Here is a 26,945-nt window from a genome sequence, read left to right as displayed (position 1 = left end):
TGGAGAAGTTCGGAGTGCTTTAAGATCTAGGCATGGTCCAACGGTTAGCATTGTGAAAGAACATCAATCATTAAACTCGAGCCCGAATCGCCTTGACGAGAATAAGCTGAAAAAAATCCAGATCCAATCTACTCTATTTGGATCAGACCTGGAATTCACCTGATCCACTTGGATCGAAGCCAGATCGAGCACAGCCATTTGTAACCGGCGATTACCCAAATTGAACGCCAACCGGGTTTTCTGAGCACGTACACAAATTATACAGGGGTTAAATGGTTCATGGAGGGCTCTAATACCCATTTTGCCCCCCTAGGTCCAGTACGAACCCGGTTCGAGTACGCCGTGGGTGCCCAATAGAGTCGACTTCTGAAGACCTTCTTAGCTTCTCTTTTGGGGAAGACGACGAGAACCGGGGGAGAGCTAGGGTTTCTAGACGTGGCCTCGCATCACGAAATCCAGCGTTCCATCTGGCGCCGGAGAAGATCTTCAGCAACGGAAACAGAAATTCCGGCCAGATTCTCCGGCTTCGGTGTCGTAGCCCCAGCCCAATTTCTTTCTTTTAGGTTTGTTTTCACGTGAAGCTCTGATCTTTCCGGTTGTCTAAATGTTTTATTGGTAGGTAATTGTCGAAACTTTGGATCGCCAGAATCCTCAAAATTCGGTTTTTTGGAGATATGTGGCATGAAATTAGCGGAAATTTCTGCTACGTTTTCCCAATTCTCGTCGCCGCCATTGTAGTTCGTGCGGCATATGTGTTGTATTGGACTGGAAGATCCCTCAGAGCCTCTGCATCAGAGAGAGTTAGAACTCTCATTGTTCTCGGGTCAGGTATGCTGAATTTTCAAAAAATATTATGGATTTGATTGTTGTTTGTGGATTTCTTTAATGGTTAGGATGCCAAATTCGGAGATTTATAATGTTTTCTATTACACAGATTATTATTTTTTGCATCGATAAGTTTGACAGATCTATGCAAGCCAAATTGTTTAAACTTCATGTTTTATATGCTTTTATTGGAAGTTTTGGTTAAATATGCAGTGGATATGTGAGAGGGCAGCAAGGAATTATACTGAACTTAATGTTTATATTATCAATGTATTCATTTATCTGGTAATTTCTGTAATGGTAATGTAGGAGGCCACACGGCGGAAATGCTTAGCATATTGAATGTGCTTCAGAAGGACAAATTTGTGCCTAGATACTACGTTGCGGCTGTGACGGATAACATGAGCCTTCAGAAGGCTCGCGTTTTGGAGGAGTCGTTGGTCCAGCAGGGGGAGGTACAGTTTGCATGGCAGTTCTTTTTTTTTTTCACATGAAAAGGCTGGGATTGCAAGTATGTTAGAAACGTAACTGAAAGTTAAAACATATATTTGATTGCATGACAAGTTTTCCATCTTGAGGATTGTTGAAACTTAGTTGTGTTCTCAAATACTATAAATTACATTATGTTGTTTTCCTTCTATTGTTAGCTGCATTTTTAAGATGGGTATTGCTGATTTATAACTTTATATTGAAATCATGGGATTAATTAACAAATCATGAGTTTTTGTAATTCTTTTCTTTAGTTCTAACTTAAGGGACACTCTGAAATCCTTACTACTTGTATAGTTCTGTTTTGTTGCCTAACATCTAGATTCAACTTTTGTTTAGTCAATATTCTGGCCTCTGCTCTGTGAGTAATTGGATTTTGTTTCATATAATTAGCAGAATTATGAACTGTAGATGCAGGGGGGTCTTGTGATCGTCTATGTCCTTTCGCATTTGTTATAAGAAGGAGGAAGAGACTGTAATTAACAGATCACATTTTACAAAACTAAATAGAGATAGGTATGCCCTTATAGCATGAATTTACCTTTTGTTGGAAATGCAGAACTCATTGTGAAGAAGGGGAAACAATCCTTTTATCTATTCTTTGTGCAGGAGCTGCAGAATGCGTTTTCATCTATGACATGGTCTAGGGTTGGATGTCAATGTGCTAACTGTATATGATTAAACCTTTCTTGCATGCTTATCTACATAACCATAGAAATCCATAACTGCATCTTTCCTCTGCCACATAAATTACCTTAGCTTGAAAAAATACAGTAAGTGATGCAAAAGCACTCGAGTAAAACTCAAAAATTTATACAAAATGTGGTAAATGGCTTGCCCAAAAAATAACTATCTATTATTGTTCATATAATGAAGATTACTTATATCTGGTAATTGATACCACCCTTGTAGATACTGTAGCACATGCAATGATGCTCTTCTAGTCATTATATGATTCCATTTCTTTTAGTGCTATCTAAACCATCTTTCCTGTAACCTTGTTGAATAGCTGAATTTGCAGATGATTTTTGTTGCAGAATAGTGGAAGAGATATCTTAGAGGCTGCTCAGTTCATGCAGATTTATCGAAGCCGTGAAGTGGGTCAGTCTTATTTTACCTCCATTGGAACAACTTTGATTGCAATAGTACATGCACTGTGGTTAACATTACAAATTAAACCTCAAGTGGTATGATTATTATTCAACTCTCATTTCATCAATTAATTATTGTATCTGGAACCAGAAGACCACTTATCATTCTTATCCAGATCATCTGTAATGGTCCTGGGACCTGCATTCCGCTCTGTGTTTCTGCGTACCTTTTCAAGGTTAGTACTGCTTCAGTCGTACTTAATCATTGGAGGCTACCCTTGTCCTTCTCAAACAAAAGATTATTTCACTGGTATAAAATCCCTTTTTGATAACATCTGGAGCTATATTTTCCAAAAAAACATTTGGATTTTTTGTTGTCTTCTTTTTCTTGAACAACCTTATGAATTTCTTTTACTATCATATGAATTTCTTTTACCGGACAAATGACTTCCTTCTACATGCTGCTGACAGCTGCGAATCAGAATGTTTGGTTTACCTTAGGTTTTAATATACTTTTGTGATCCTTATTGCTGTTCTGCAGATGAATACACTCAAAAAGATTGACGTTTATGGTATAATTATCCATAGCATTGGTATTCAGTACCAAACTTGTTTAGCTTATACTACTGCAGGTACTCGGCCTCAGATGGTCAACAATCTTTTATGTGGAGAGCATTGCAAGAGTTAGGAAGCTCTCCTTAAGTGGCTTGTTTCTCTACAAGTTACACCTAGTTGATCAATTTGTTGTGCAATGGCCCCAGTTGCAAAAGAAGTATCCCAGAGCACACTATGTTGGTCGTCTGATGTAAAATCTTTGGCTCGTGCTGACCCTGGTATTTCGTCCATCTCCATCTCGAATTTACTGACCTTGTCGAGAACCTTTAAAATACTTCCAATTCAACTGTAAATAATTATAATATCTAATTGGTTTCTTGTATGCATGGTTTCTGGACCGCTGTACATTGGTCAAAGCAACAGAAGATCCTCGATGAGATCTACACCTCCAGCCAAAGTAATCTGGGCTTCTCCATAAATTGGGGAGCAATATTTTCCCATGAGCCTCCAAAAACAGAAGCAGCAATAACTGTCTAACCGACGTGGTCGATGGTACAATTCAATCCAAGCCTAGATTTTTTAAGACTTATGATTTTGATAGCGGTAGAATTTTTTGTTTTAGCCACTTGGAGAGGGGAGTTCTATGTGATTTAAAAGTAGGATATCTCCCATCTGTGGGATTGTGTATTATTTATTGGGCCACTTCAACCCACTTATATGCTGTTGCTATCACCAACCCAATTATCTGATAGTGCTGCTATGAATTGAACTTGCCATGATAGTGCATTGACTATGAAACTGTTTTTCTTTTTCGAAGTCAATGGATGCTTTCATGATTACCATGGTGCTATTTTCCAGCATTCACACAAAGCATGAAGCTTCCTTTTCCACTTATGTTTCTGATGACTTCCAGATTGAAATTGGGATTGTTATCCCTCTGTTGTGATCATGGTTCACTTACATTTGCAGATCATCTCCGACCATATCTAAGTGATCATTGGTAGAATCATGAGACAAATCATATCCATCTGATTCTTAGCCCTTACATGCACTGGGTAGATGAGAATATATCAATCGAGAAGTTATTGGTGGCTCCAGTATAACTATAGTTATGAGGAGGTTAAAATAGAATAATAGATTTATAAAGTAGTTTATGGCTTCTCAAGAAATAAGTTCAGCCACATTATTCACTTTTCATTGTATTGTTTTTTTATGGCGGAGTTGCAGTTTTGCCATGTGGGGATAACTAGTTTCGGATAGGAAATGATATAAATTTTATAAAAATTGCAGGGGATTCAATGAAATTTCAAAAAGAATAGGACTTCACTTAAATGAATTAAACTCACCACAAACATTGATCATCGTAGACCCATATACTATCCATGAAAACAAATGTGAAAGGACAGCTACCACAAACAGAAGTGACTATGAGAACGATATCAGCAACCTATGTCTGTCACCAATGTAAAAATCTGCATATATTTTGTACAAGTCATGAATAATATGCGAGAGTTTATATAATCAGCGTATTGAATTGTGTCAACCTATTTCAATGGCATGTGCTTTAACTTGTGAAGGCTGTGCCTGTGTTGGAGGGTTTGAAATCAATATTGCCTCTTCAGCCATGCAATCTGTTTATAGAATATTCATGAAAATCTCAGTTACTGGAATTCTTTAGAGTTGGTAGAATCATCCATATGATAAAAAAGAGAAACTGTGGATTTGAGATTTGATTTTAAATATTCAAAATATTGTCATCAGAATTTATAGGCTGTAGACAACTCATACAAGAGCTATTTTTTCTTCATTCATAAACCGGTTTTTTTTTGCCTCCTTTTATCCCATTCTGTATATTGTCAAGTAATGCCTGCAGGCTTATCTATCAGTGTCTATTACACAAGTACCAGATACCCCTTGATTGCAGTGATACAAAGAACCTAGATAGTGACCATTCCTTATGCCAGAAACATCTGAACTTGGTTTAGTCCATCATGTTCTTGCTCCAATTCCATGTCGAATCCTGTTGATCTTATCCGCCAGCATCCTTGCGCCGCCTTCAACTTAAATCATGGATTACTTTCCTAGGCATGAAGATACCCGATCTCTCCCAGGCCATAATCCACCCAAACCTAGCTGTCAGAATCTGTTCCAAATGAATGGGGACATGGAAGGCACCATTCATCACACATGACAATGAGAGCTTTTGGTGGAAGATGGAGTATATGACAAACTCTCATTTGTCTTGTCCTCCACTGCGATCCCTCTTTCCATATGCAAACTTCAAGCCTTCATTTCCTACAAATCCAATGGCCCCTTTTATTATATTGAGCAGTAGATTTGCAATGGAAGAGACAAGTTATCAAGAAATATGACATGTACCGAGAAACAATCATCCTAGGTTTTATGCTAATCATGTTTTTACAGTTTATAACTTGTACTGATCTTATCATATTATGTAAATCATGAACTATTCTCGCTTTTGTAGTTTATCACTCACAAGTTCGTTTTGCAAATTTGGAAATTAATTCCAGGAAAAAGAAGAATATTTTGAAATCTCCTCTTTGTACAGAAAACATGAGATTTGCTACCATGGCTTGATATAAATGACGACATCGACTACGCAAGGCTAGCACACCTTTAAAATTTTCTCCTCATTCTTGTCACACCTAATTTGGATTCGGCATCTTAGTTGGATTCTATCCGAACCCTGAATTTTTTTGTTTGTTTCCTTTCTTATAGAATTATATTCCGATGGATATTATATGATCTTAGTCATTATTAAGCTATTATAAATTCACTATCGAGGATATTTTTTGCCATCAAAATTTTTATGCCCATGGCCCCACCGGTTTGATTATGTGAATCCAGTAATGAAATGATTTGACAATTGTTATGGTTATGGGGAGTGGCTTCCAAGTCCCAACCAAATGTACTGGATTGAGCTTGCAAATCAACTCCAGTCGATAGGTGTTCGACATAGTAGTAACAAGTCTCATCCTGGGGTTGTACCCAGTGGCAGTTTTATGAATTTTTCTTCCTCTCAGTGTTTCAAAGTGTTACCAAAAAAATTGTAAAGAAATGTGGATATGCTATGTGATGAAAGATTATATACCATGTCATCAAAAAATAATTTTAGCACACGCATACACATGCATGCAAGTGTGGTCTGAGGGAGAGGTGAGTTGGAGATTTTTGTTGCTATGGTGTTAAGACAGTAACTCCAGTTCAGTCCATTTTTGCCAAAACCTAGGCATAAATTTCAGGCATGGCCTATATCACATGTCTAGATCTCATTAGCATAGCATTCAGTTAGTGCAATGAGTTTTTTGTTGAAAATAATTAGAGCTAATGAACTCATGAATGATGCTAGACCAAGAACCAATACTCTTTCCTCCAAAAAATACAGAAAACAGCATTCACATTTATGTTTAAAAGTTTTAAGCTCTTTCAGTTTTTTTAATCAACAATGTGACTCATGACACAAAGAACAGTATCATATATCTTCCTTTTGAGAGAATTCATATGCATCTTTCTTCGAATACATGATCACTGATTCCCATGAATGGAGGATAGGAAGACAGCCAACCAACTCATACCTAAGAGAAGAAGAAAGTTAAAGGTGACCACCTATTTTTCTATGGAGGGATGGAAACACCTGACCCAGCCTCTGTATCACTTCTAATGGCCCTTTTGGCCTCACTGTCATCAAGATACTGCTGATAAATATAAGAAATGAACCCCCAAAGAGCAATCAACATGGCCATGACCTTCACTCCATCCATCTTATCATGAAAGAAGATCACAGCAAAGATTGGCACCACAGGTAGACCCAAGGTGCTGATCACATTAGAGAATAGAGAGGACACCACAAAAACCAAACCTACTATCCCCACGGCGGCCACCTGCCAAGCCACTGCAGTCCACACCAATATCATCACATATGACACCCTCCCCTTCCCAAAGCCATCCATCTCCCCCTCCAACCTCCTCCACTCTCCACTGGCAAACAGCCCTGCCACAGTGGCAGCACTTGCGACGAACGATGTCCAAATCTGCATCCGCAGCACGACGGAGAATGTCTCGGTCTTCAGAACCGTCTGGAAGGTGAGCTGCATTAGAGACAGGATCAGTGAGTAGGTAGCTGATGCTCCAAGTGTCAACACAAATCCTAGTGGATACTTCTCTTTAGGGATATATTTGGAGTCCTCTGTATTGGATTGGATCCCCAGGAGAGCAGCAGAGAATGTTAAGAGCATGATAGAGTTGAAGATGAGGGGAGGGATCTTTTGTGAATTGAGGAAGTAGGCGAAGACTGCATTGAAAGCCAGTTGAGTAGCACATAGAAGGGAGTAGGTCGAGATAGGAAGGTACAAGAGGGCATAGGAATACATTAAGTTGTCTGCTGCTACCATGAGGCCTAACGAGATGTATATGAATGCAATGTTAGTGATGGGCACACGGGCAAAGGAGGTGGTAGAAGTGGGTGAAGGGAAGAGAAGAAGTGGAAGGAAGAGGATTGGATAGCCTGCAGACGCGACAAGTGTGAGCATCCATTTGCTGCTGCCGCCTTCGTTGTAGTAGAGCCTCCCGAGAAGGGTGCCCACTGTTTGGCCAGCGACGAGGAAGAAGATATTGAGAGCCACCATGAGCCACCACCGCCATTGTTTGAACGAGGAGGATGGTTTCGGTGGTTGATTGCCGGCGGTTGCATCTTTATGGAGGCTTTGTTGTTCTTGAGTTCCTTGGAGTGCAAAATATACATGCAAAAGGAGTGCTGTCAGTTCGCATTTTAACACTAAATCTAGCACACATGAGGATGAATAGTGTTATATGCCATGAATTAGTTCATATATTTTTTGAGAAAACATGAATTGCATAATCGTAGTTGATCATACTGAAGACTGGAATGCTTGTCTGAAAATTGATGCATCGCATCATTTGGAGCTGCATCCATATCATTTCATTCTATAGATGGGAAATTTCAAATAAAATGATGGCAGCTGCTTCATTAAAAGTTGTTGATTATCTACTACAATCTGGGAGAAGAATGCAGAAAAGAAACATTTGAAATTGACAATTGAAATAACCTACAGGGTGGCTGGCCTCTTCTCACATAATTTTGAAATTAATTTTGAAGAAACCAAGATTTAGAACATGGCTGTTCCAATTGTCGATGTTGTTATGAAGAAAAACTTTGTAATTGGAGAGATCTTCGAGAGAGATGCATCTATGCGATGTCATCACAGTGGAGAAGCAGCTGGTCTAGTAGTCCCATGCAATCAGGTAACTGCAGAGTTCAAAATCCTTGATAATCTAGTGGACTAAGATATTAAAATTCATATCTCAAATTACTTATGGAAATGTATAATAATGTATGGTTCAACCATATGGCGCTAGAAGGTGCACAGGTTCAAAAGAAAGTATTAACATTATTAATATGAAATTTACAGGACCTCCTTGGCTCCATCTTAATATAACTGTCACTAAAATATTCTTTGAGAAATTCTTCGTCAGAGGGTTTGAAGATTCTAAGACTGCGAGAACATGCATTTTTCATCACTAATGATAAGATATATTCATTAGACAGCTATATAATACAAAGTTTTGATAATTGACACATCTAACTCAAGTTTGTATAGTTTTCTATTTGTAAACTTTTGTAATTTAAAAATTGTGCTAACAAAAACTATTTTTCTTCTTTGAATATGACGTTGTAAGTTGAACAATTTATGCTAGCTCTGTGCACTTGTCACCCCAATGAGCAACCAAAGGGATCTCATATTGGATTTTAGTGACTACCAGACATACATACTAGTAGACGCAAGCAATTGCCACACGATTCGTAGACTTTCACACCATCTCACACCATTCCCAGACTTGCAGTTTGAATGGACTGATGTTTTAGGTGAATCCATGTGAGCAAGCAATGGTTCTTTGGATTAGCCAAAGCACTCTTGGACCAAGAACTATCACAAAGAGAACAGGGAGTGCATGAGGAGCCCTTTAGCACACTTACGTAGCTCTCAAAGAGCTCAAGTTGAGTGGGCTCTCTCTCGAACAAATAAAGATAACATACCACTATATTTAGATTTCTTAACAGTTCAAAGAGAGAAGTACTAACCTCTGATTTGGAGTTGAATTTCTCCGGCATCCCCCATGTCTGGCAGTTTGGAAGACCCCCTACGAGTTCGTAAGACGGTGGTTCAGTACAAGGAGTAAAGAGAAGGGAGAAGCAGAAGAGGAGAACAGAAAGAGCAGCGGCAATTACTGCAGATTTTTAGTGGGATATTTTTCCTCATCATTGACACAGGCTTGGACTTTGTGGACAGATACCGTCACTGGTTTGGTCTCTTTGAACAATGACAAAGATGTCAGGCTTATCATATAAATCTATCTTGAGTATTCTGCTGTATGTATGGATGGTGATGATTGGGTTGAAAACTTGGCCTCATTGTTCAGAAAAGAACTACAAAGATTGTATCTCGGACCCACCGGCACACCAAGGTAGACCAAAATGATGCAATCGTATGCTTGCAAGTTGCAACGCAACTTGCTCTCAACTTGCTCTCACCCATACATCGTTGCAACTTGCTCTCACCCATACATGGTCTTGCACAATGGCATCATCTATTTTTCCGTAGAAATGGCATTAAAAAGTGCAAATAGGAGGTCTTAACAAGGCAAAAGTGATGTCAACATTGCAAATGCTTGCATAGAAATATCCATGCACAGCTCATTGAGTCATTGTCAAACTCCACCATCATTGAATAAAGAGTTGAATAGAAACGTAACATGCGACGGGTTCCTTTGGGGAAAGTAGAAAAAAAACAATTATTCCATTGATGACGGCAAATCAGTAACTACAGAAGGGCAGTTACTCATCTGATGTTGTGAATAAACACTTTGATAACATCACTAGAAAAATATTTGATGGTTAATTAGCACAATCTGTATTTCATATGCTAACCAGTGAGGTTCGCCATCTTTCAACAGTTTGACCTATATGCGATCGTTACCTTCAAACAGCTGATATTCAACTGCATCAAGATATATCCCAAACTTGATGTCATAGTCAACCCAGCCATTCTGCATACCGCATGCCCAAAAGTAACCATTGCAAACTGGGATATAATCCATAAGAAATCGATGAGAAATGTACTCAGGTAACTCCAAAGAATCAAGCTTTCATGATGACTAGCAAAATAATAATACATCCACCAGCAGCAATCTTACTGTGTGGAAGCCTGTGAAGGCTACGCTGTCGAGACCAGCAGCATTGACACATTAACACATACCAATACACCCCTTTCACAAAGCAGTCTTGGCTGGAAGCATATATAGTTCATAATGTTGTTGCTGGCAATGCTCAAAAATATTTATCATCAATGACCCATGTTAGGAAGTAAACCATTATTCAACTCTCTTAAACAGTACTAAAGAAAGATAGGAGTTCACCAAAAATCTAAAAGCTGGATTCTAGTCCAACACACACCTCTACACAAGATTCTTTGGATGGTCAATTATGAATAGAAAAAAGGGAATTCTATTTACATGCTTGAGAGAATTTTTACTTTGAATCATGAAGCTGGAAACTGATTTAGCCACCATAACCATAATCTCTAGCAAATGCCCTTGACTAGGTTGCATGCTTTGAGGGAAAAACTAATGCCACTGATCAAATGATAGGACGAGCTAGTTCCACCAACTCCTTACAGATGAAGTAATTTAACACACCAACAGATTTTGAACTGGACTGGCATTAGCAACTGCAACCTCCAGATTGCTGCTGTGATTGGGATGCACTTGTAGTGGTTGTCTTGAGATTCACATCAACCATATCCTCCTGTTTTGCTGAGGAAAGATTCTCCATACCTGGCAATGCTGCAGCAATTTTCCGAAACAGTGCCTGGAGTAATTGAAATGGTCATTACACCACCTTTTTCATGAATAACATATCTAATTCCAGAAAAAGAAAAATCATAAAAAAAATAATGTCTTTTCTCATTCATATCATAATTTATCACGCACAGGGATTTGGCACCACATACTCCTGGATCTGTTTTTAAGCCAGAGCATGTCACTTTAATGAAAGAGAACAAAGAGAATTTTCAAGTGGGAGAGACACCTTGACATTGAAGCCAGCTTTGGCACTTGTTTCTATAAACATAACACCAAGATCCTGGGCTTTAGCCTCTCCTTCTTCTATTGAGACTTGCCTGTTGCAATCAACAAACCAAAAAGCAACTATCAAACCATACGTTGTTCATAGGCAATCATTGCAAGTCATAAAATAAGAATATATGAAAGGCAATGTGCAACATAAGCCCAGAGGAGGCCTAGTAAAGTTTGGTGCTAAAATCAATGTTGCATACTCTATATTCTTTTAAAAAGAGGGTAAACTAGTACGAGTGAGAACTAAGCTAAGTAGCTAAGTCGAAAGGAAGTTGCAAGAAAGAATTTGAAAAAGCTAAGACTGCATGTAGGCCTTAATTGAAATGACTGGTAAAATGTCCAGTTAGTCAGTTGTTGATTAATATGGTCAGTAAGCTTCCATAAGAACAGTAATAATTTGGAATGGAAGAGGTGCTGTGGGAAAGACTATAATATCCATCAGAATCATGATACAAGTTCCCTCACAAAATTGATTAAAATACGGCAATATTTACCAAATAGTAGCACAAATAAAGCGGTGATACCTAGGTACCTATTTCATTTCCTAGAAGAGAATAAGCTATTCCCCATTACTTCACCTGAGACCTGATTGTAAATAAATTTTGAATAACAAGAGTGAGTCAAGAATTACCAGAAAAGGAAAAAAAGTAAAAAACCATCAACCGACATCCGTATGCTGTTAACTCAACCCAATGGCCCAACCTCTCTCTCTTTCTCTCTCTCTCTCTCTCTCTCTCTCTCTCTCTCTCTTTCTCTCTCTCTGTGTGGAGAGAGAGAATGAGAGATCCTCAAATAATTTGTTTGAACAGAACTAAACAGAGAGATACATAGATACCACCACAACAATAAACAGTCTGGACTAAAACTAAACAGGGGAACCTTAAACTACAAGGCTAAGGAAAACTGCCCCTAGACACAGTCCATTAAGAAGCACTGCATCCCAACAATGGTAAGACGTTCCTAGAAAACCCTCCTTGACCTGAATTTCACCTAATCTTATGACCTAGAACCTGCCTATTTTGTTCTTGTAGACAACAAATGCTTAGCCTCCCTTCTCTAGCACCCTATGTTATCTCAAGAAGTTAATCTTTCCAAGAATCTTTTCCCCTTGCTCATCCAAGCACGATAAATCAAATAACTTGATGCCCTTCACCCAGTCCAGTGAATATTTCCTGGTTCTCTATTTCAAGGACTTCCATTCTAACAATCTTCCTATTGATAGAGCCATAACTGATATTAAAAAAAATAATGAGAGTCAAAAATATAAGCATACTATCAGATTTAACTGACACCTGATCACCTTTTGTCAACAAGGTCAGTTTTGTTTCCAACAAGGACAATGATAACATCACCACCCCTCTCAGTTCGAACCTCTTCAATCCACTTTGAGGTGTTCAGGAAAGTTTGTCGGCCTACACCATTAAGATGACAAATCAGTAAGAAGCTTTCTCATGCAACAAAAGATCTACTTCGCATTCAAAGTAGAGTATGAGATAATCCACCCAGAATCTTCCGAGCATTATTATACAGGTCCTAGCTATGGATGTATGCAATATGTGTCTGTGTGGCAGAAACATACTTGCAACATCATACACAATTACTGCAACAGAGGAATCCCTAATGTAGCTTGGAATTAGACTTCTGAATCTCTCCTGGCCAGCTGTATCCCTGTGGAGACACAAAAATAGACACAAATCAAGAACAAGAAATATATGACAGAAGAAAATTATACAAACATGGTTAAATTTATGATCTTTCTAAACAAGGAAATTTTATAAAGTAAAAGGCCAAGAGTTTCCTGTTGTCAATTTCTTGCTTTTCATTTGGCATCTAAACTTATTTGTGGTCCATCTTATGAAAGTTGGGATCCAATATCTTACTAGTTTCCAAAATGGTTGTCATTAATGGAGATCCCGGAAAAAAGTAATTACTATTTCTTCGGTCTGTTTCATGATAAGTTCTATGGAGACTGAAATGACACATTATGCCAATAACCGTTATCGGTAAAACAAAGTTGCAATCCTACCAAAGTTGCAGCCTAACAGTCCGATCTTCAAGGTACATTGTCTTGGATAGAAAATCAATACCAATTGTTGCCTGTCCAATGCAAGAATCACTAGGCATCAGAAAAAAAAACTCTATGCTTACAGAGAATAATTTTGCTGTAGTTGTAAATTAACTAAGGCCAGCATCTCATTCTATAACAGAAGAATCAAAGGAAATGAAATGATAAGAAATGCCAACACAGATCGACAAGACCAATGACAAATAACTCTGGTGCGTAATCAGTATGGCAATCACATATTCCGATTATTTATACAGAAGTATATGCAAATAGCCATAGTGATTAATTCTTATGAGATCCCAAGACAAATTTTATGTCCATTTCTAATCTATAAATGCAAATCTACATGTCATTATAAGTCAAGCAGACCGTACAACTTCATTAATTAGTGCATGTTTAAGTTTTTTTTTGATGTTTCAGTTTTAGTTTCTAGAAGCAAGAGCAGGTGTGAGGGTAGATTCAGGTGCCGGTATGGGGAAGTGGATCTTTCAACAGAAATAAGAAATATTTAGGAAGCAGGTGAAGCAACAAGTCTCCAAAGATTTCCTGCTACTAAAGTTTTGCTTAATGATCCAGAATGATCTAATGCAAAAGTATGAGAACAGCCTGTTCCTAAGTTTACAATCAATAGATACTCAAAAGAAACAACTTTAGAAACACTGGAAGAAAATATCAATAAGACTGTTGAAGATCCTAAAGATCCAATGTCAAGGATATATTCCATTACTGATTTATTGCTTTTTAAGTATCCACAGGTCAATTTTATAGACCAAGTTCCTTTGACTATCTTGATTCAAGATAGTGAAAAGTTGATCTGTAGTAATTCATGGCAATGCTCCATCTAAAGCCTGGTCATCTTGTATGATAAGGTAAACAGGTTCAACAGATGTTCTCCTTAAATTGATGGTCCAATCACATTGCATGATTGTCCAGCATCACTAAGTTTTGGAGATCAAACAGTAGAGCTCTCACTTTGGAATCAGATAAAGGATAAGGCAATACCACTGAAAAATGAGATACTGATGTTGTCTAGATCTTTGATAAGGTATGGAATTTGGGTTTTCTTTTACTAATATGATTTTATTGATACAATTTTTTTCGGTTTGGCAATTATGCTTAAGCATGCCATTTTAAGTAAAACAATCTATTGTCATGGTTAAGCAAATGACCCACCATTCTTCAACTGTAACATGGATGTTATCTCAAACGGAAGAATAGCAAAAATAGTAGTCTTGAGGTCATCCCCACTCAGCAGGATGTTCATCCCCATCCCAAATTGAAGAACATAAAGAATATTCTTGAGAAAAGGGTTACTTCATGGTTCACGATGGAATGGCCATTGCGTAAGTCATCAAAAGAAGAACAATTGTATGTTCATGTCTCCTTTTAAGCAGTAAGCTCTTCAATCTTAGAGGCACTCAAAGAGTGATTAAAAAAAAACGAAATTAACCCTAAAACCTGAAACCAAACCTAAGAATCAGAAGTTAAATTTTGGGGTTAACAAGTATTTTATGGATAGATACTATCAAAAAGGAACTAGAATCAGTCCCTTCAGACACTCCTAAGAGTAAAAGAATCGAATGTAAAACGGCCATAATCGAAAAGATGCTCAAAGCATATGAAATTAGAGAATCAAGAAATCTTGCTTACTTGCAAAACACCATAAACAATGATAAGTATTCGACTTCTTCAACACTTCTCTCTCTGTTGATACAACAACTACTCTTCAAGTTCTGGTCTATGAAGCATATAAATTGAACAATTAAAGGGACAAGTGGAGCTTGGCCAACATGAAGTGTGTAAATTGATCGAATTATCACAAGTCCCAAACAAGCAACCAGAAAATGACATCAGAAACTTGATCAATTTATGTTTCATGTGGCTTCAGTTTAACCAGATCAGACAAATGGTTATTCAGTAAGGTTATAAATTATCAAAATCTTACTGCAATTCTTTTTTTACCTCGAGACCTTTTCTCACGCAACATTTTCTGGAACATTTTGCATGTCTATAGACATCCTAACATACATAATCCTCCACCTGTACTTGTCTATTGCTCACATCTCTCTCTCCCCCCCCCCCCCCCCCCCCCCTCCTCCCACCCCATGCACATCAAAACAACAGAAATAGCACATCAAACGAAATCTGCAAGAGAGAAAACCATTGCTAAAATCCGATCTCGGCTAAAACCAGCCGACTGCAAACAATTGACGCAATCTAAATAACCGAAAAGCCTTGAATAACTCAAACAATAGCAAAACGCATCCGTCTACCAACATAAATTCCAAAAGGTATAGATTAATCAAGCTCTAATTCTTCAATCAAAAGCAGATAAAAAAACACAGATCCAATCACGATCCCACATCAACACAGAGAATCAAACCCAAAATATCCCAATTCAAACCGATTTCACGATTTCCAAAACCCTGGATCAATCGATGATCGAGGGATGCTGGGATTCCGCCTCACCTGATAGGTGTTGTCGAACTTGTCGTACATGAATCGGGTGATGATGCTCGTCTTGCCGACGGATTGGTCGCCGAGGAACACCAGCTTGTACTTGGCGAGAGCAGAGACCGGAGCCATTGCCGGAGATCTGGCGACAAAGCCGAGAGCAAAAGCCGAGAGAGCCCGGCCTAGATCCCCTTTCGTTCCTCTCTGTTTTGCGCTCTCTCGGAGCGCAACCTGGCCGTCTTTATTGGGAACCTACGTAGGATCTAAAAATTGTCTGTTTTGGATCGGGACTTTGCCTATATGTCGCTGCTCAGCTGGGTTGTGTTGGAGTTCATAAAATCGAGTTGGGTTTGGGTTAAATCCCACCCACTAATAACCTACTTGCCTTTTTACCTGGTCTGCCATGTTTTATCTTTTTACTTAAACCAACTTGAAATAATTAGGGTGGAGCTTGGCCTAATTCAGCTTGACCTAGTGAAGTTTGGCCTAGCTCAACAAAATTCTAGTTATATGCAAATTAGAAATTACGAACGTAGGATAGAATTAGACTGAATTAGGTTTGTTAGGTTATGCGTTGGTGATTACTTTTTTTTTCTAGAAATTAGGGTGGATATAGATTAGCTATTAACTTGGCCTAACCGATCAATTCATGTTGCCTCCCTCACTAATGTATTTCGGAGAAGACTAGGGATTGACTTTGGTTATATTATTAATTTTAATGTAGGATAGGATTAGGTTGGATTAGATTTTTTAGGTTATACTGGTGGTTACTTTTTGTAAGAAATCGGATTGTATATAGATTAGCTATTAACTTGGCCCAGCTGATCAATTTATGTTGTGCCCCTCACTAACTTAGCGCTCGAGCAAGTCGGACTTTAGAATTTCGAAAAAAACTAGGGATTGACTTTGGTTATATTATTAATTTTATTTTAGTCTAATTGGCCTGAACATGTATGATAGAGATAATTATACTGCGTGTGGGCTTCTATCTCTTTCTCTCTCAATACACAAAAAAAAAGGCTTCTCATGAGATGACCAATATTGGAAATAGATCATTAAAGCTACTTATTGTTCTCCCTCTAGTTGTGAGATAAAAAGAGCTCCATCTTTTAAGTTGAAATGATATTGTCATGACCCTTGACCCCTTTGTTTGAGTAATTGCACTTAGGCAATGGCAACTCAATTAAATTCTAGAAAGATGTTTGGATTGATGACCACCCTCTCTTCATCCTTTTCTCTCGTCTCTATGCCAATGTAGAGAAGAAAGAAGCTATTAGTTACCTCCTTTTATAATGATACTTCATCCCTTTAAACTTTCCGATCACAAATCTGACAATGCAGGAATTCAAGGCCCATCCTCTTGCTGGACAAGCCTGAGTTTTCTTTATCAGATCTTCAAATGAACTTCTTAATAGTGGAGGCATCATCTTTTCCTCTGTTCCTAGGATCTATCTGGACGCTGTATCCTAGAAAAATTCACATTTTTGTTTGCAGCTAAGTTCTAATTAGGACAGCTAGAAGATTAGGTTGCGTGAGGAGTTAATGCTGTTTGGTTGATGAAAACTATTGGTTTACTATTAAAATAATTCAAAATTTTTATATTTTTAAGGTAGTCCCACATTGGATATAAAACTAAACAAATACCTAGTTCAATATGAATCCTTAATCTTAGATTTTATAACTTGGTTTGCTGAGTGGATAAAGTTTGATTTTTTATTTCCTGACACTTCTCAATTAAGTAAGGGATTGAGAAGAGAATAAATTAAGTACTAACCGCACGTGCGAGTTCCCCCGCATACGGCTCAAGTGGCGAAGGCCCTTTCCTTCGCGCTTGGTAAGCGCTTCGCTGTAGCCAAGCTTACTGCTAGCCTATCGGCTAGAGCCAAGCTTCGACCGCGACTGCTCGTCGCTTCTGGCCGCCTTATTCCGTCACCCGAGATCCAAGTCAGCACCGGCAAAGATGGGCCAAAAAGAACTACTTCTATTTATTGCACGAAATGTGCAGCTACTTCGGCCCATCACAAGCTCGTAAGCTTCACATGGCGATTCTTCTGCTACATGACTAGTGCACTAACCGACTCTTGATTACCATTTTTTGCTTACTCTTTTTTGGCCTGGGGCAAAGAACAAGAAGAAAAAGAAAGAAGGAATTTGTCCAATAGTCACAAATGGTGCCTCCGAACTCCTTCCCGAGGATGATTCGCCCGAAGCTGGGTAAGCAATTGACAGAAGTATTACCTTCCTGGCTCGTATGATTGTGTTGTCTTCCTCACCGGGTCAGCTCCTCCTCTGAGGAGCCTTTCTCGCCTCCCACCACTATTCGGAATCAAGAGAATGATGGATCCCAGCTGCCTTAACTGCAGGAATCCCAACAGCAGGAATAAGAGCTACACGCCGAGCTGACAGAGCGAGACCGGCTGCAAAAGGGAGATTTGGACAACCCGTAGAGTGAAGTCTTCAAGCCCAGCTGTGCCCGGCCGATGCGTTCCATTATTGCTGCATTTAAGCGCTGGGGAAGAAGTCTCGTCATTCCAGCGTTTTTGGATGTGAATCATCCCCGCCATGAGCGAGATTTTGGTGCGTTTATTTGTCTTTGTCTAGTTAACCCTCCTATTTCTTTTTTCATTCGAGTCAACCGGCCGAGTCTAAATGAGTGAACTCAAGTGGATTCAGGAAAAAAGATCATGGGAAGCAGAAGCGAAAATGGAAGGAAATCCCGAACGGCACAACATTTTGGCAGCCAACTCCTGGTTCGCACGAAAGCGCGGGGATCGGGTCTTCTTTCGTGCGAAAGAAGGATTCACCTTCCTTCGACCGTTGGATCACCCAGTGCGCAGATCTCAAAGCAATCAGTGGATGATCCAACGGTAGGCTTGAGGGTGCCCGAGAGCTCAAGCATTTTGGTCTCTCTTGCCAATTTTGATTTGCTCGACCTGAAACGGTGAGACCTCACCTAGAAGCGTCCCTCCTCCTCCTCCTTGCTCTCCGAGATCTTCTTCCCGTCCTCCCATTCCGATTCCGAGGCGTGGGAACGCGGTGGGCGCTCTCAGTTTCCCCCTCATCCGCCTCGGCCTCTATAAATACCGGCCGATTTCTTGCCCCAGAGGTCTTCGCTCGCCTCGCTTGGTGGAGGGGAGTCTTTAGACCCCTTTCTCTCGCTCGCTCGCTCGCTTGCTCTTGCTCTCGAGGACTCCGAAAGGTACCGATCTCATCCGGATCCAATTTAGTCTCGTAGTCATCGATCGATTTCTCTTCTTTATTTCGCGTCTTTCCGGTTCTTGATAGGTTCTTTAATGATTCCTCTTTGTATTGAGGTTATCTTGATCTGCTCTAATTTGGAGATCAATATGATCTCCAGTTGCTGATTTCTTCTTAGGTTTCATTTTCTTTTAATTAGCAATTTCGTACGTCCTAATTTCGTTGGCTATTCTTTGGATTTCAAGAAAGAGGGTTCTTCTTCCGAGAATTTCATAGGATTTCTGTTGTTCTTTGCATGTTCTAGGTCAAGAGACAGATTGGATCTCTTCTTGGGTTCTCAATTCACAAAGTTAGTTCTGAATTTCTTCTTTTTTTCTCCCGTTTAATTGTTCTAATGTTCCGCTTGTGCTATAGATCTTTGAAATTATAATTGCTTTTCCCCCATCTGTTCATGACTGAGATATTAGATTTTCGCATATGCGCTTTTAATCTCATGGTGCATCTGTCGTCATGAATGTGGAGCTTACTCTTAATTGTCAGGTGACTTCATGTGAATAGCTGTTCGTTGCTTATAAATTCGGCTGCCCACCGAGCTTTCTTTTCCTCTCTATTGTTGGAATGTCTAGTGCTACCGTTGATTCTGAGATATTTTTCGTTTTTTTTTGTTGTGGTTCGCTTTGTTTGCCCACCATTTTCCCCTTCTTCGCTGCCTATAAAGAATTCAGAAGACGAGTAATCAAATTTTCCGTGGGAAATATTTAACTCAGCATCTCAATCTACAAACTCCTACTTAAACTAAAACGGGCTTCGATGGGCTTCAGTTTTACAGTCCCTATGTACGCACTTCCATATGTACTGACGTCGCCCTATAAGGAAACTGTTGCTAGTGATTCGGTGCACCATTCCAGCAGCGCATGTTCTGTTCTGTTATGTGAACGTGAGATCAGTATATAGGTGCATGCTGTTGACGTCTATTGTTAGTGCACTATGAATTTTCTGGACCTCTATTTTGTGAATGAATTAATCTGAGAACTGCAGAAACACTTTTAAAGGATAGATAAAGAATTCAGGTGAAAGCTTCGTGGATTTTTATTTTAAGATTATTAATGCATATTCAGCATTACATTATGTGGACTCTTTTATTTACTGAATATCCTACAAGTTGAGATGCAGTGCTGAGGTAGCGCTGATTTTGTCCAAAAATGAACTGCGTCTTTCCATTATCTTGTTCAGGTTGTCTCAGTTGGTTTTTTCTCCAGGATGCTTGTTTAAATACCCTTCAAGATGCCTGAGCTGAAATGATTTGGCTCAAGAAAACATTATTAGTGCCAAGCCAACTGACTTTATCCTTGGGCAAACTTGGTTAAAGCCAAGCATTTGAGCATTTGTCTAAGCATTTGCCATGATCGTGCCTAAGCTTTCTAGGAACTTACATAGGTCACCTAGGCAAGGGAAAAAAAGCATCACCTTATTTGGTTAAACTCCTAGGGTCCCCCGTTTAGCTATCTTTAGGGCACCATTTCAGTGTACTTTGGAAACATCATTTTAAAAAGAAATTAAATGCTAGATCATCATGGAAAATCAAACTATAACAATAAAAATGAGATCTAAGAGCTTTGATATCTATGTTCTTCACCTTGTTCATATTGGATGGGATGAATTGTATGATGGAGGATAAATGATGTGTATGATTCTCCAATATGTAAGTTCGAAGATTCAATAAGAAAGGTCAACTTGGTGTGGGACATTCAATATTTAATTGAGAGACCTTATTTTCTTCTTTTATGTCTCTTCTTCTTCTTCCCTCGTTTCCTTATGCTAATTGCTGGTGCATGCATTGCACATGTGCGTGCAGAATCAATAGTTTAACATAAAAAGATTCCTTCAAATTTCGCTGGTCAGAGTTAGTTGAAGCAAACTGTTAGCTAGTTTATGACTAAATTTCGTTCAACGTCAGTAACTAAGATCTGGCATTGTGATACATATAGGAGATATTGGTTTAAAAAGCTTATATGCTACCTTTTCTTTATGTGTGCATATGCTACCTATATACAATTTTTATTTTGTCAATTAGTATGTTAACACACATGCTAACATTTAGAAAAGAACTAAAAATTGTGTTATGCAAAATTATAAAGTTAATGTTGAAAAAAATACATCAAAGGTTGAATATATGCTGATGTTAGGACATGACAGTAATAATACAATTTAAGAAAATGTCCAACTTGATATATACTTATTTTAAGCTTACAAAGTAGTTTAGTCAATTTAGGTGGGGATGTTGAATTATCTAAAGCTTCAAGAGCAGATAAGATTGACAGATGAGGAGAAACATTACTTGATGGAATTTCATCTTTTATCATTATTTTTCAGCTTAGTTCTATGGTGGAAGTGTCAGCAAAGAGATATGGCATCTAAGAAGTAATTCTATGACTTTTATTGATAACTGAAGAAATCCTTCTATCAAACACTGAAAACGAGGATTGTGAATTTTTTCTGAAGCAGAATAATGGGGAACATGACCCATATAATGAATGTATCATCAATCACTGACAAAAGAGGGAAGAAAATGGGAGCAAGAAGTGAAATAAGAGTTCATCATACACGATGTTAGCATGAAATATAATGATAATCAAAATTAACAGTAAAGATGTGCCTGCAGCAAGAGGATTACAACAGGAGAGGGGGGGGGGGGGGGGGGGGGCGGGAGAGAGAGAGAGAGAGAGACTTATCTGTGAAAACATACTTGCACGTAGCCATCAATGTGCAAAGAAATAGGAAAGAGTAAATAATATAGCAAAAGGGAAGAATTATATAGAAGGAAAGCTAAGATTAATACCAGGATAGCACGGGGAAAGCGTTATGAGCAACATAATTGCCCTCATGCTAATTGTGTTCTTACACATGGATAATGAAGGCAGTTTCTCTGTGTGTTCACGTGCTTGCACATGGTAATGGGAAGGACAGAAGTAAGCTGGTATAACACAATATTCAAGTGTCCTTCATGTACTAATGTGTGTGCATGCACATGCATGCGTGCGATAGAAAATGTTGATGTGGACACCTTTTCCTTCTCTTGGATCCATAATTTTTGAAAAAAACAAAAGATGGGACAAAAGGAATGTGCATATTATAACCTACGGAACAACTACACTGTCACGAATTAGCTACCACCACGAGTGTCAAAGTTGATTAGATTTTAGCTGACAAGATTATTTTGAACTTTAGTAATTGCAAGAAACTTATTATTTCCCACATGCTGATCATATCTTGAGAAAAATTTTGCCTCATTGTTATCAAATTTCTTTTACAAAATTTTGCTTTTTATAATTTAGTGCTCTTTATGCTGAGTGGACATTGATGAATTGAATCTAATAAAATTCTTCCAAGTTATTTCTGTTGCAGGTTGTTGCGTACCAGCATCTTGCTGTGTGTCTCTAGCCTGGCATGATGGTTTCTTTTGAGATGAATGACCGCAAAAGTATGAATTCTTTGCCTAATGCATGTCATAGTCTATTTTTTCTGTCACATGCTTGTAGGTGGTGTAATGTATATGTGATTTATGATCATTCCACCTTTTTCCTTATTTTGTCGCAATCCACATATCCATTGTACGTCTTAATAATATAATAATTTTGTATTTTCAAAACTTTAGACCAGCTGGAAATTGTGTAAATTATGATGTTGTTTTTCCATTACTTATTATTATTTTCTTTCTATAGTGGCTAATATCACCCACTATAACTGCCAATATTTTAATCTCCATTTATACCCAGTCTGGGCTGAACTGTGTATATGTTGGCTGTCATTTCTGATATAATGATGAGGTCTATTATTTGGGGTTATATAAACCTCGTGTTGCACAACTTGATCCTTCTGCTCATAGCTATGCAATAAGGGAGTTTGTCTTGAGGCATGACATTTGCTCCAAATACAAAATTTTTCAGATCATCTTGTTTAAATATGAAGAAAGTGGAAGAAATCTTCTGAAACCAGCATTATGTATCATCGGGCCTCCTAATCCTGTGATTTCCAGATATCCCTAGCACATCAGAGTTAGTAGGAATTGCAACGTGGGATGTGAAATATTTAAGACATGTTAGGAAGGATGTGAAACTTTCAATCTCATAATCTCTCATGTTTCACAAGTAACTGAATACTGCAAGCAATTTTATATCTATGCATAAAAAAGGTTTCAACATATGAATATTAGTGTCAGCTGCAATATTAGACAGTCCAGAGAAACTAGAGCTACATTGTCTTCGCTCACCATCCTTTGTAAGATGTTTTTTTTGTGTTTCTAGTTGCCCACTTTGAATTAAATACTCACCTCGAAAGAGTGATGCTGGAATGACATGCTTGAGAAGAGTATAATGTCTCAGCTACCCCTACATTCCCACCCTTCTTGTTCCATCCATTAGTTATGAAGCACTTTTCTCTTAAAACTAGCATACTTAAATAGCACATCTATGGAAGCAAATTAAATGAAACCTTTTCTTAAAGATAATGTCCTCTTGAGAGAGTCTTTTTGATGCTTATTGCTTGTAAGTAATAATTCTTCTTGAAGAAAACATGTAGTACTTTGAAAATATAGAAGGGTGTATATGGTTGTACTTAGTCTTCCATTTTGAAAAATTACATCCAATTTTTGCAGCATGGGGACTCAAATGTTGGAAGACATCGTAGTAGATGCATCCAATATTTGTCGTACTACTATGAACCGCATGATTTGGGAGTATGGTACTGTATTGGATCGGAATCACTATGAAAGTACTATCTGGGTCAGTATAGGCCTCGTACTAAGCTAAACTAGGTGTGTACAATACCATATCGATCCGTACTACCCATTTTTGGATGGTACCATGATAAAAAAAGTGAGAAAAAGGGCTCGGGAGCTGTGTTGCTATGGGTTGTATACTATACTGACTCTTACTGTATCAAACTAATAACGTACCGATATGGTACATGGTATCGAGATTGCGGACTTTGGATGCATCCATCCGGAGTCCAAAAATCTTTTGAATTTTAAGCTTTCTGGATTGTTGTCTCTACTCTCTTTTTTTTTTCTTTTTTTTTTTGCTAGGGCTCTACTCTCTTACTTTCCTCGTAGTATTTTTTAACTCTTCCTCTTTTCATTTGGCTTGTAAATATTTCTTCTTAATAAATTTGGGTGGGCTTCTGCCCTCTCCTTCTTCTTGAAAGGAAGATCCTGACTGACTAGCATAGTTCTATTATGTCCCCTGGCTTAGAAATTGTCATGCTTGATCTATTTTTATAAATTTTAATTTTTAGGTTAAATTGATTGAACTCCCTCATTGTTAAGCGGCTGACAGTCATACTAATTAGTTATGTAAGCCTCATTCATGTTGGAGTGTCCTGGATGCTGGTAGTTGAGAGAGCTTGGCATGGTTATGTGGATGCCAGTCATGTCAATTACTTTAATAATCTTCATCCAATATGGAGTGTCTTGCATTGAGGTAGTAGATCCTTTTCAGTGCCTTAAGCCAAGTTGTGGGTAGTGTGAAAAGGGCAACAAGCTGATGCATCATTTGATGCTTTAAGATATACCTTGAGTTTTAATATAATAAAAAACCTTCTCAATCTGAAATTGTTATCTTGAAAGAAGAGGAAAAGAGTGGAACTAGCATATAGGCTCTGAATTTCTTTGAGGGTTTTTTTTTGCATGCCCATCTACCCTACAAATGGTTTTGTGTACACAAGTGCAGACGTTACTTTAAGCTTTATATTCAGCTAAGGAGTGGAGAGGATTGGACAGGGTGGTCCTTGTGCAGTCCAAAGATTTTGCTGATATCACTGATCACCTTTCAAATGGCTTGGAACAAGATGTGGTTATATACACAAGGCAAACACTATACACATCCATGTACTTCCTTGTATATACCATTACAAATGCATCTCTCATTCATTTGCAAGATACTGATGATTATCATAGTTGAGAATCTAAAAGTCCCTATATTGTATGAGGACCGTCAGTGCTATTTTAATTTAAGTATCTTCTAGGTATATATTTAGAACTAAAGAACTACAATGTCCTAAATAGATTGGGTTTTTTTTTTCATTTAGGTTTACAGGCTGAAAGCCAAAATAGCCATTACAATATTATGTTCTGCTAATTAATTTTTTCCTTTTCTTATCTCATAAATGAGAAAACCCTCTGGGCTCCTTGAGTTGTGCTTCCATGCCATTTATAATTTTGCATTTAAAGTGTCTTTGTTTTTTGGTTCTTTAATTAAGAGACACAGGTTGATGGTATAAGATCATTTATTATTGTATATTCATGATGTTTCAAGCATTAGCTGCTGTCTCCTAACCTGAGTTTGCATATGAAGCAGAGATTGGACTGGGACTGACAGGATTTGGTATACTTTTTTCATTTTTGGGAATCATTTTCTTCTTTGACAAGGGACTGCTAGCAATGGGGAATGTAGGTTTTTTTTTCTTTCCCATCTATTTTCATGCATTCCATTTTCTCTTTGTAGTATTGTTTCCCCATATAACTTGATAGAATGCCTGCTCAACCATCATTTTTTTTGGACCGTCTCAGATTCTCTTCCTGTCAGGTGTCATGTTAACCATCGGACTGAAATCCACCATGCAATTCTTCACCAAGCGTAAAAACTACAAGGTTTTTGCTTGTTACCGTAAGTCAACTAATCATTTCAGTAACCATTTTGATGTAACTTAAGTGTGTCATGATGTGACAGGGTACAATCTCGTTTGGATTTGGCTTCTTTCTGGTCCTGATTGGCTGGCCTGTCTTTGGCATGATCTTGGAGTCGTATGGTTTCATTGTTCTTTTCAGGTTAGTATACCCTTCTTCTGCGTCTTTGAGCATTAGTGATTGTCTAGGCTGAGTGGCTCACGCTGTTAGGTATTGGCATTGAAAAATTAGGCATTGCGACTCTTTGCTTTCAAATCATGAGGTTTGCTAGATAGCTGGTGAATAATGTTAATGGCACCCGCTTCTGAGTGATAATGTTGGGCATGTCTTTTGGAAAGCGAACCAAATGGTTAACTGGGTCGCCTTCTTCGCTGCACACCACTCTGGAGAGTTTTTCTGGACTCAGCAGTCTTCTGTTTCTTTTGCTTTACGTTGTTTGTTTGATGCTGATGTAGCTGGCAATGCTTATGCTAGGATAGTGTGAGCTGCTGATTCACCCAAAAAAAAAATGTTAATGGCTGGACACCACCACTCCTGATGCTTTTTTCCCTTTTTAGTTAAATTAACTGTGTGTCTGGAGTGCTGATTATTTTTTGTTTGGCAGTGGCTTCTGGCCGACCCTTGCAGTTTTCTTGCAAAGGATTCCTGTGCTTGGTTGGCTATTCCAACAGCCATTTGTAACATCGGTAAGATGACGTGTCCGCAGGCTGTCACCTTGGGAACTTTCCTTTTTGGGGTGGTGTTTCTATTGACACTTGTTTATCCTTGAAAGTTTGGCTAAACATTTTTATTGTTTATTTTCATTTCTTGCCCTGCAGTTCTTTGATCGATACAGAGGCAAACGTGTCCCAGTCTAACAAAGGATCTTGTTGCTACTGATTGGGTGGAATCATGCAGCACAAAGTTCTTTGTAAGATAGCAGTTGATTTTGTTAAACTCATTCTTGCCTTGATGTGTGCGATATCCCGTCACAAGCCAGCTATGTTGATAACTTAGCCAGCTCATTCTTCGTAAGATAGCCTACTCCTTGGATGTTGGATCGTGTTATAGAATTACATTGCCTCCTACTGTGTCGGCTATCTTTTCAAAGATACTTTGACGGTTTTGATTGCAACTGCTCGACATCTTCCTGCTTCACGCGGGAATGGTTAAATCAGAAAATGTTACAAGAGCCACTTCGCGTTTGGTGGTTGTGGTGCTTTTAACTGGTGTGCATGTTTGGGTAGGAAGTAATGCATTTGGTATTTACCATATTAAATTAGGAATATATGGAAGGAGTTATAGTTGTTATTTCCATCAGAGGAAGAGGCGATTTATCAAAATTTGTGTGCCAAGTATTATGTTTGTGTTAGTTGGATGGGGGAAAAGGCTACTGAATTATTAATGGTTAGTTTCTAAATGGTTTGTTTCTGGG

General features: G+C 38.4%; 4 protein-coding genes across 9 annotated transcripts; 2 read left to right on the top strand and 2 right to left on the bottom strand.

Moving 5' to 3' along the window:
* The first annotated feature begins 130 nt into the window (after positions 1 to 130).
* LOC103722562 (UDP-N-acetylglucosamine transferase subunit ALG14-like protein) lies at positions 131 to 3,736 on the top strand. Of its 4 annotated transcripts, none has more exons than XM_039115523.3 (7): positions 131 to 529; positions 620 to 828; positions 1,135 to 1,280; positions 2,352 to 2,501; positions 2,582 to 2,641; positions 3,038 to 3,238; positions 3,384 to 3,736. In XM_039115523.3, the coding sequence occupies exons 2-6, from the start codon at positions 675 to 677 to the stop codon at positions 3,212 to 3,214; spliced, it is 687 nt and encodes a 228-aa protein (XP_038971451.2). In that variant the 5' UTR covers positions 131 to 529; positions 620 to 674; the 3' UTR covers positions 3,215 to 3,238; positions 3,384 to 3,736. The 4 variants fall into 4 exon arrangements, with proteins under 4 accessions (XP_038971451.2, XP_008811385.3, XP_008811386.3 ...); XM_008813163.5 differs by having other exon boundaries at positions 3,378 to 3,736; XM_008813164.6 differs by having other exon boundaries at positions 367 to 563; positions 647 to 828; positions 3,378 to 3,736.
* A 2,591-nt stretch (positions 3,737 to 6,327) lies between these two features.
* LOC103722563 (putative purine permease 11) lies at positions 6,328 to 10,197 on the bottom strand. The gene is made up of 2 exons (XM_008813166.6): positions 9,082 to 10,197; positions 6,328 to 7,701 (listed from the first exon to the last, which is right to left on the bottom strand). Exons 1-2 carry the CDS (start codon positions 9,116 to 9,118, stop codon positions 6,596 to 6,598), a joined length of 1,143 nt encoding a protein of 380 aa, XP_008811388.4. The 5' UTR covers positions 9,119 to 10,197; the 3' UTR covers positions 6,328 to 6,595.
* Positions 10,198 to 10,335: 138 nt separating this feature from the next.
* LOC103722564 (ras-related protein RABH1b-like) lies at positions 10,336 to 15,924 on the bottom strand. Its single transcript, XM_039115524.3, has 6 exons — positions 15,667 to 15,924; positions 13,159 to 13,229; positions 12,712 to 12,800; positions 12,433 to 12,544; positions 11,086 to 11,176; positions 10,336 to 10,866 (listed from the first exon to the last, which is right to left on the bottom strand). Exons 1-6 carry the CDS (start codon positions 15,781 to 15,783, stop codon positions 10,720 to 10,722), a joined length of 627 nt encoding a protein of 208 aa, XP_038971452.1. The 5' UTR covers positions 15,784 to 15,924; the 3' UTR covers positions 10,336 to 10,719.
* Positions 15,925 to 18,572: 2,648 nt separating this feature from the next.
* Positions 18,573 to 26,702, top strand: LOC103722565 (vesicle transport protein GOT1-like). 3 transcript variants are annotated; one of them, XM_039115525.3, is made up of 8 exons: positions 18,573 to 18,850; positions 19,154 to 19,198; positions 22,255 to 22,330; positions 25,203 to 25,294; positions 25,415 to 25,495; positions 25,575 to 25,672; positions 26,136 to 26,217; positions 26,350 to 26,702. In XM_039115525.3, the coding sequence occupies exons 3-8, from the start codon at positions 22,297 to 22,299 to the stop codon at positions 26,386 to 26,388; spliced, it is 426 nt and encodes a 141-aa protein (XP_038971453.3). In that variant the 5' UTR covers positions 18,573 to 18,850; positions 19,154 to 19,198; positions 22,255 to 22,296; the 3' UTR covers positions 26,389 to 26,702. The 3 variants fall into 3 exon arrangements, with proteins under 3 accessions (XP_038971453.3, XP_026666379.3, XP_038971454.3); XM_026810578.4 differs by lacking the exon at positions 19,154 to 19,198 and having other exon boundaries at positions 18,578 to 18,850; XM_039115526.3 differs by lacking the exon at positions 19,154 to 19,198 and having other exon boundaries at positions 18,716 to 18,850; positions 22,240 to 22,330.
* Positions 26,703 to 26,945: the final 243 nt, after the last annotated feature.

Source organism: Phoenix dactylifera, chromosome 10, assembly GCF_051530095.1.
Source record: "Phoenix dactylifera cultivar Ajwa chromosome 10, Ajwa_hap1_PhDact_Kaust_v1.1, whole genome shotgun sequence".
Lineage (NCBI taxonomy): Eukaryota > Viridiplantae > Streptophyta > Magnoliopsida > Arecales > Arecaceae > Phoenix > Phoenix dactylifera.
The sequence above is the reverse complement of the archived record's forward strand: the minus strand, read 5'-3'. Positions and strand labels throughout refer to the sequence as shown.

Coding starts and splice junctions, on each gene's coding strand:
- LOC103722562 (XM_039115523.3), top strand. CDS start 675: ATGTGGCATGAAATTAGCGGAAATTTCTGCTACGTTTTCCCAATTCTC. Junction 829..1,134: donor TCTCATTGTTCTCGGGTCAG/GTATGCTGAATT, acceptor ATGGTAATGTAG/GAGGCCACACGGCGGAAATG. Junction 2,642..3,037: donor TTTCTGCGTACCTTTTCAAG/GTTAGTACTGCT, acceptor ATACTACTGCAG/GTACTCGGCCTCAGATGGTC.
- LOC103722563 (XM_008813166.6), bottom strand. CDS start 9,118: ATGGGGGATGCCGGAGAAATTCAACTCCAAATCAGAG. Junction 7,702..9,081: donor AATTCAACTCCAAATCAGAG/GTTAGTACTTCT, acceptor TTGCACTCCAAG/GAACTCAAGAACAACAAAGC.
- LOC103722564 (XM_039115524.3), bottom strand. CDS start 15,783: ATGGCTCCGGTCTCTGCTCTCGCCAAGTACAAGCTGGTGTTCCTCGGC. Junction 12,801..13,158: donor ACTGTTAGGCTGCAACTTTG/GTAGGATTGCAA, acceptor GTGTCTCCACAG/GGATACAGCTGGCCAGGAGA. Junction 10,867..11,085: donor AAGCTGGCTTCAATGTCAAG/GTGTCTCTCCCA, acceptor CAATTACTCCAG/GCACTGTTTCGGAAAATTGC.
- LOC103722565 (XM_039115525.3), top strand. CDS start 22,297: ATGATGGTTTCTTTTGAGATGAATGACCGCAAAA. Junction 22,331..25,202: donor TGAGATGAATGACCGCAAAA/GTATGAATTCTT, acceptor CATATGAAGCAG/AGATTGGACTGGGACTGACA. Junction 25,673..26,135: donor GGTTTCATTGTTCTTTTCAG/GTTAGTATACCC, acceptor TTTGTTTGGCAG/TGGCTTCTGGCCGACCCTTG.